General features: G+C 36.9%; 1 protein-coding gene across 1 annotated transcript; it reads right to left on the reverse strand.

Annotated features, from left to right (window-relative positions):
- Positions 1-1,498: 1,498 nt before the first annotated feature.
- On the reverse strand, positions 1,499-2,428 carry LOC139187124 (olfactory receptor 4C46-like). The gene has a single exon (XM_070803133.1). The coding sequence runs from the start codon at positions 2,426-2,428 to the stop codon at positions 1,499-1,501; it is 930 nt and encodes a 309-aa protein (XP_070659234.1).
- Positions 2,429-8,971: the final 6,543 nt, after the last annotated feature.

The raw sequence follows: 8,971 nt of genomic DNA on the forward strand, positions 1-8,971 counted from the left end.
ATGTATATGTATTGCTATTAAGTCCCTTTGCTATTCACCTGAAACTATCACAACATTGTTAATTGACTATACTCTAATACAAAATTAAAAGTTTAAAAATAAAAAAAAATTAATTTGAAAAAAGAAAAATATAACAAATCAAACAATATTCATAAACTAATAAATTCTAAGAACAGAGAAGATATCAGTGTAAAAGATTTTTTTTAATGTGATAACATACTTTCAATTTTTTTTTCTTACATAAGCAGGACTAAAACAACTTGTGGCTTCCAAAATAGACATAACTAGAATTCTTCCTAGATTCTGAAAAAGATGAGAAAAAAATTCCTATTCTCCACTACTATTTTCTTTTTCCCTATATTTTACTGAATGTATTCATTTTCCTTTCTAATAATGTTTATCCGTTCAACATTTATCATAAACCAAAATTGTGCTATTTGCAGAAATTATTGCTAGGAAGTCTGCAAGTATTTCATGGAATAGGACTGTTTAGAGAATACATTGAAATTACTGTCTGGAATTAAAATATTCTTTTATTTAAATCATCCTCTTTTCTGATGGTTTATAAATATAAGTTGCTGACATGAAAATACAGAATTTGGGGGGGGGTGCTTTTTTATGCATCACGTTTTTTATTTTTAATGTTTCTTAATGCTAAAAGGATTTTTTTAATATGGTGTAACATTGTTATTTATGCGTTAGAGTTTAAATTACCCATTCATTTTGTATTTCAAAAGTAGTTACATAACATGGTGTTACAATCAACATATTACAACCCACTATGATACATAAAAAATGAACAGAGTAAGTGAAAATATGTGATTTAATTATACATATGAATATATGTATTTAATAAAAGACAGTACATATACTAGTATATAGAGCCAATTAAATATATAAATATATAACAAATATATATTTGGATATATATATAGAGAAAGATAGATAATTAGTCCAGGATTGCTGTTGTCCCAATAAATGGTAACAGTATAATTATATTACCTTACTATTGCATTGCCTGGCAGTATATCACAGCAGTGAAGAACATGGAATGAGAGGAAGTTATACTCTGATTACTGGATCTTCAATTTTTTTGTTTGGATCATCCTCTTTTATGTTTATTACTCACCTGTTAAAATGGGAATAAAAAGAATGCCTACCTCTTGTGTTATTATAGAAATGACTGCTAAATGTCAATGAATTATCTATTTTATTTCATTTTACTGGGATTAAAGCTTATGAATGTATATACAGTGATGAAACTAGTAAAATCAGTTTCCGATTTTGCAGAACATTTTAAATAATATGAGTTGTCCTCTGCTAGGTCATTCTATCATTTCTTGAATTACTTTCTTCTCCCCTTTTTGCAGAAGCAATGATTTCTGTTGGTTATTATTTTCTTTATCTCATTGATATTCTTAACCGATTATGTGCATTCACCAATAATGTCCTTTTGACATTTGCATCAGTTGAATGAACATTGGAACACAAGCACATTTTATCGATTACTTGAAATCACTTTTCTACTACACAATTTCCTAATGGCATTTTTCATCTGGTCATTTCTCAAGGTATATATTAAGGGATTTAACATGGGAGTTATCATAGTGTAGAATACAGCAACTGCTTTATCAATAGGTAAAGTAACTGCTGGTCTCATGTAAGTAAAAACGCTTGGCACAAAGAACAAGAGGATCGCTGTAATGTGGGACATCAAGGTGGAAAGGGCTTTTTGCCTCGCCTCCAAGCTCCGTGTCCTTAAAGAGAGCAGAATGACTGTATAGGAGCCAACCAAAAGGAGGAAGATTAACAGACAGATGAACCCACTGTTGGCAGCAACAAAGAGTCCTAGAGTGTGGGTATCAGCGCAGGCAAGTTCGAGCAAAGGGTTCAGATCACACATAAAGTGGTCTATGACATTAGGGCCACAGAAGGGTAACCTGAAGATAAAGAGGATCTGAATGGTTGCATGAAGAAAGCCTCCTGCCCATGCCACTCCCACTAGCAACCAACACACCTGCCAGTTCATGGTGGTCGTGTAGTGCAAGGGCTTGCAGATGGCCACATAGCGGTCATAGGCCATTGCAGTCAGCAGGATGACATCAGCACCTGCAAATAAATGCTCTCCAAAGATCTGGCACATGCATTCAATGAAAGAGCTGGTTTTCTTCTTATGGAGTGAATCTACAATCAGTTTAGGGGTATTGACACAGGAATAGCAGACATCAATAAAAGAGAGATGAGCCAGGAAAAAGTACATGGGAGACCCCAATAATGGGCTGGTAGTGATGGTGACCATGGTGAGCACATTTCCTACCACAGAGACAATGTAGACAACCAAAAAGACTATGAATATGACTTTCTGCATCTTTGGATTCTGTGTCAGCCCCAGTAGAATGAACTCTGTCACATTGTTCCTGTTCTCCATGTATCTCATGTTATTGTTAACCACATAACCTGGGGGGTGGGGAGGGAAAGATCTTGTTTTAGTTTAACCTTGAGTTCATTAAACGTATCTACCTAATAAATAACACATGCCTAGATTCTTATGACTTTTTTGTGATAAAAGATAATGTTCCAATCTGCTGAATACTACTTATATATGATGGTAAGAATCTGAGAATATGAATGTAGTGAAGAAGAGGCTTTTGAGAGAGAATCTTGTATGTAGGTCTAGTAAAGATTTTTGTGTGCTAGGACGGAGTGAGCTGAGTTTCACTAAGGGGATGGAAGCCTATTACAGAAGTCCCGGGATTTCACTATTTTTCCATTACCAGTGCACTGACAGAGTTAATATTAACTAGTTAATATTAACTGTTATGAGACTAGTTAATATTAACTCTGTCAGTGCACTGGTAATGGAAGAATAGTGAAATCCTGGGACTTCTGTAATACAGTTGCTAAACCAATTACCTAAATCCAATAACTTTGTAGTAGCTAATAAAATTATATAATGACTGATTTCCATGGGTGCTATATGAAAACAAATAGTAAATGGTATTTTTTTTTCTCATTTTGGCACATAATCTCAGAGACTAAAGCTAGCAGTAATATTAATGATAGTATTGTGGGAGTGCAAGCATACTCAGTCATGTCTGACTCTTTGCAAACACATGAATTATAGTCACTAGGCTCCTCTGTCCATGGGATTTCCCAGGCAAGAATACTGGAGTGGGTTGCCATTTCCTTCTATGGGGGATTCAGGGATACAGAGGGATTCAGGGATACCTGATTCAGGGATTGAACCCATGTATCCTGCATCTCTTCCATTGGCAAGCAGATTCTTTACCATGGCACCACCTGGAAAGCCAGACCTCAATTTAAATCAACAATACTTCAATAAAATTGTTTTTTAGAAAATTTAATGAACACTTAGTATGTGCTAAAATTTTTTCTCAGACATTTGGTTATTTAACCCTTGTTATAAACCTGCCAGATGGTTAGTGCCATCATTTTTATACTTATTTTACACATCAGGACATAGAAGAATAGAGAAGATAAAGATCCTGCCCCAAATCAAGCAACTAATGAAAGGCAGGTCTAAGATTATTTCAGATTATACTTCTCATCTTTTTTTACTGCAAATTCTTAAAACACATCCTTTATATTAGGTTAAAATATACAATGTTGAGTTAGTAAACTCCTTTTGACATGACTACAATAATCATAATTGCTTAAATAGTATTTCAGAGGTAAGTATATACAAAGCAGTTTCATTGACAATGAAAATACACATACCAGACACGTGTATGCACAATATAACACACTGGAATCCCAAATGTTAATAACCATGTGGCACTGCTTTCATTGAAAGTCAAATTAGTTTTTTTTTTTCCCATCTCCTTCACCTCATTTTCTTCTTTCCTTAATTTCCTTACAAATCATGCACAGACTGTTCTGTAAAATGCTGAAATGATGATCCCAGTGGTGAAACACATTGGCTTGAGAATCAAAGAGACAATACCAGAATCTTGCTTTTCCCCACTTAAAACTCCTTGACACCTTGACATCTTACATATATTTCCTGACACCTTACATTCTTGTTTCCCCTGGTATCAAGTGAGAACAATATGTCTACCTCACAGGCTGTTATGAGAATTAATTGAGGAAACAAATATGAACATATCCATCATACTGTTGTGAAAACACAAAGGATCTTCACTTATTTTTATGACTTTCTATGCACCCAGAAGGTACAAAGATTTGACATTTTGAGTAATAAAACAGAGAAACATATTTAACCATGCAATAAACTGGGGAAGAAACATCTACAATGTTTTTTGTTTTTTGTTTTTTAAGAAGCCACAGGGACTCATACCATTCATAGCAGTTGATCCCTAAAAGAATTATCCATGTGCTTGCTTGAAATAAAAAGAGGATGACTTTTATCTTTTAAGACATTTGTGGCTTTCTGAGTGTGAAGTGTATTAAGTTTTGTTTTCATTTTCATTATTAATCTAAATTATTGAAAGAAGTGTGTCCTGGCAAAGAAGAATATCTAGAGATGGAGAGTTGGCTCCCTTAAATTTCTCAATCTGTACGAGTCTTAAGTTTTTCATCTATCAAACTAGGTTAGTGATATTAACTAACCGTCTTTTGAAGGAAAGGGTGAATATGTAATGGTCTGTGGCTATATTTGAAAAGTGTTATAACATGATTAATACATATATATATAAATATATAAAGTAATTGTTTATAAGCATTTAATAAACTTACCTTCTGATCTTTAGAAGATATTAGTGATATCTGAGGGTGTTCAGAACTAATTCCATTTTAAATTGACTTCCACTTGGGCTAAGTAACTTTCAGTTTGAAAGATATGACATACTCATAAAGACACTAGTCAGATTATTGAGTGTCACAGTAGACATGTCATTTTTTTTTAATCTAAATCTTTTCTAGATGAAAGACCTATAAAGTTTTCACAAATTGGGACTTGAATTTAGAATAGATTAATTTTGAACATTATGCAGAAATCATCTTCTATAAAATGGTGTAGTCCCAGACACAAGAAGAAGAAAGAGTGGTGGAAATACATAAAAGTGAATCATTCCAACCTTGATGAATCTTGTTCTGGAGATGTAAACAATAAAAAAGAATTTTCGCCTGCAATGCATGGATATTTAATCAGGTTTCCACAAACTTTCAAGGACTTCCTCTTGTAGATGTTATTATCTCTCCTTGGAATTAATTATCTTCTATGATGGAAAGGCTTTGTCTCAGAAGCAGGTATTCTGAAGAGACATGTTTGAGAAACACCCATTCTGCGTGGGGAATTGTATTCTCTGCACTTGCAACCAAAATATGTGAGTCCTCTTTCTCTATCTGAACCTGGGTTCTAAGAAAATTGAATGTCATGTGAATACCAATTATGGCATCATTCCAGCATCATTCCAGTTAACTTAAGGATACATCTCAGACAGAAAACTTTATCTGTTCATCAGTATTAAAACTTTTCTGAAAACTGCATATTGATTACTAGAGACTTAGAGCAGTGAGGGCATAAAATTATTGGTATTTTTTTCTGAGTAATTAAATGCCAAACCAATTTTTCATATTTATCAGAGGGCTTTGGATGTAAATAGAAAATCTAATCAGATCAGATCAGATCAGTCGCTCAGTCGTGTCTGACTATTTGCCACCCCATGAATCGCAGCACACCAGGCCTCCCTGTCCATCACCAACTCCCGGAGTTCACTCAGACTCACATCCATCCAGTTGTTGATGCCATCCAGCCATCTCATCCTCTGTCGTCCCCTTCTCCTCCTGCCCACAATCCCTCCCAGCATCAAAAATTTTTCCAATGAGTCAACTCTTCGCATGAGGTGGCCAAAATACTGGAGTTTCAGCTTCAGCATCATTCCTTCCAAAGAAATCCCAGGGCTGATCTCCTTCAGAATGGACTGGTTGGATCTCCTTGCAGTCCAAGGGACTCTCAACAGTCTTCTCCAACACTGCAGTTCAAAAGCATCAATTCTTCGGCGCTCAGCCTTCTAAACAGTCCAACTCTCACATCCATACGTGACCACAGGAAAAACCATAGCCTTGACTAGATGAATCTTTGTTGGCAAAGTAATGTCTCTGCTTTTCAATATGCTATCTAGGTTGGTGATAACTTTCCTTCCAAGGAGTGTCTTTTAATTTCGTGGCTGCAGTCACCATCTGCAGTGATTTTGGAGCCCCCCCAAAAATAAAGTCTGTCACTGTTTCCACTGTTTCCCCATCTATTTCCCATGAAGTGATGGGACCAGATGCCATGATCTTCGTTTTCTGAATGTTGAGCTTTAAGCCAACTTTTTCACTCTCCTCTTTCACTTTCATCAAGAGGCTTTTTAGTTCCTCTTCACTTTCTGCCGTAAGGGTGGTGTCATCTGCATATCTGAGGTTATTGATATTTCTCCCATAAATCTTGATTCCAGCTTGTGCTTCTTCCAGTCCAGCATTTCTCATGATGTACTCTGCATAGAAGTTAAATAAGTAGGGTGACAATATACAGCCTTGATGTACTCCTTTTCCTATTTGGAACCAGTCTGTTGTTCCACGTCCAGTTCTAACTATTGCTTCCTGACCTGCCTATAGGTTTCTCGAGAGGAAGGTCAGGTGGTCTGATATTCCCATCTCTTTCACATTTTTCCACAGTTTATTGTGATCCACATAGTCGAAGGCTTTGGCATAGTCAATAAAGCAGAAATAGATGTTTTTCTGGAACTCTCTTGCTTTTTCCATGATCCAGCGGGTGTTGGCAATTTGATCTCTGGTTCCTCTGCCTTTTCTAAAACCAGCTTGAACATCTGGAAGTTCACGGTTCACATATTGGAGAATTTTGAGCATTACCTTAATAGCGTGTGAGATGAGTGCAATTGTGCAGTAGTTTGAACATTCTTTGGCATTGCCTTTAAGACGCTCAATATTGCTAAGTATTAGAGAAATGCAAATTAAAGCTACAATAAGATATCACCTCAGGACTTTCAGAATGGTCATCATTAAAAATGTCTACAAATGATAAACATGAAGAGGGTATGGGGAAATGGGAACTCACCTTCATTGCTGGTGTGAATGTAAAATGATACAATAGCTCAGGAGAACAATATAGAGGTTCCTTTAAAAACTCAATATACCTACTATATGACCCAGCATACGGATCTTGGATATATGTTAGGCAAAAACCATGGTTCAAAAGGTTACATACAGCCTGATGTTCATCACAGTGGTCTTTACAGTAGCCAAGACTTGGAAGCAAATTAAATGCCATCAATAGGTGAATGGAGAAACAAGATACAGTATATATATATAATGGAATATTACCCAATAATTAAAAAGAAAAAATATACCAATTACAGCAACAAGGTTGGATCTGAGATTATCATACTAAAGTGAAGTAAGTCAGACAGAGAAAGACAAATATCGTATGATATGGCTTATATACAGAATCTTAAAATAAAAGATACAAATAAAACTTATTTATAAAATAGGAACACTCAGAGACTTAGAGAACAAAATTATGATAACTGGGGGAAAAGGGGAGAGAGAAACCGTGAGTTTGTGATTGATATGTACATGCTGCTCTATTCAAAACAGATAATCAAGAACCTACTGTATAGCACAGGGATCTCTCCTTAATATTCTGTAATAATATAAATAGGAAAATCATTTAAAAACAAAAGATACTTGTATGGGTATAACTGAATCACTTTGGTGCATACATGCAACTAACACATTATTGTTAATCAACTGTATTTTAATATAAAATAAAAACATAAGAACAACTAAACGTCCAAGGTCAGGAGCAGCAGCAGAGAGGAGCTACCCCATGCCCGAGGTTAGGGGCGGTGGCCAAGAGGAGCTACCCCAGGTCCTAGGCCAGGGGCGGTGGCTGGGAAGGCGTATCCTACACTCGAGGCCAGGGGTGGCAGCCAGGAGGAGCAAACCCACCTCCAAGGAGTGGTGGCTGTGGGCAGAGGAGGGCCTGGAGGAGCTATTCCACGTTCAACGTCAGAAGGGGCGGCAGTGAGGAGATACCCCTCGTCAAAGGTGAGGAGCATCGGCTGCGATTTGCTGGAGCAGGCATGAGCAGATATCCCAAGTCCAAGGTAAAAGAAACCAAAGAAAGACAGTAGGTGTTGCAAGATGGCATCAGAGGGCAGACACACTGAAACCATACTCACAGAAAACTAGTCAATCTAATCACACTAGGCCCACAGCCTTGTCTAACTCAGTGAAACTAAGCCATGCCCGTGGGACAACCCAAGATGGGTGGGTCATGGTGGAGAGGTCTGACAGAATGTGGTCCACTGAAGAAGGGAATGGCAAACCACTTCACTATTCTTGCCTTGAGAACCCCATGAACAGTATGAAAAGGCAAAATGATAGGATACTGAAAGAGGAACTCCCCAGGTCAGTAGGTGCCCAATATGCTACTGGAGATCACTGGAGAAATAACTCCAGAAAGAATGAAGGGATGGAGCCAAAGCAAAAACAATACCTAGCTGCGGATGTGACTGGTGATAGAAGCAAGGTGTGATGCTGTAAAGAGCAATATTGCATAGGAACCTGGAATGTCAGGTCCATGAATCAAGGCAAATTGGAAGTAGTCAAACAAGAGATGGCAAGAGTGAACATCGACGTTATAGGAATTAGCAAACTAAAATGGACAGGAATGAGTGCATTTAACTCAGATGACCACTATATCTACTACTCCGGGCAGGAATCCCTCAGAAGAAATGGAGTAGCCATCATGGTCAACAAAAGACTCCGAAATGCAGTACTTGGATGCTATCTCAAAAATGACAGAATGATCTCTGTTCGTTTCCAAGGAAAACCATTCAATATCACAGTAATCCAAGTCTATGCTCCAACCAGTAATGCTGAAGAAGCTAAAGTTGAATGGTTCTATGAAGACCTACAAGACCTTTTAGAACTAGCACCCAAAAAAGATGTCCTTTTCATTATAGGGGACTGGAATGCAAAAGCA

Source organism: Bos indicus, chromosome 15 (assembly GCF_029378745.1).
Source record: "Bos indicus isolate NIAB-ARS_2022 breed Sahiwal x Tharparkar chromosome 15, NIAB-ARS_B.indTharparkar_mat_pri_1.0, whole genome shotgun sequence".
In the NCBI taxonomy this organism is placed as follows: Eukaryota; Metazoa; Chordata; class Mammalia; order Artiodactyla; family Bovidae; genus Bos; species Bos indicus.

Bases quoted from the DNA above. Each gene is read 5' to 3' on its own strand.
- LOC139187124 (XM_070803133.1), bottom strand. From the start codon at position 2,428: ATGGAGAACAGGAACAATGTGACAGAGTTCATTCTACTGGGGCTGACA.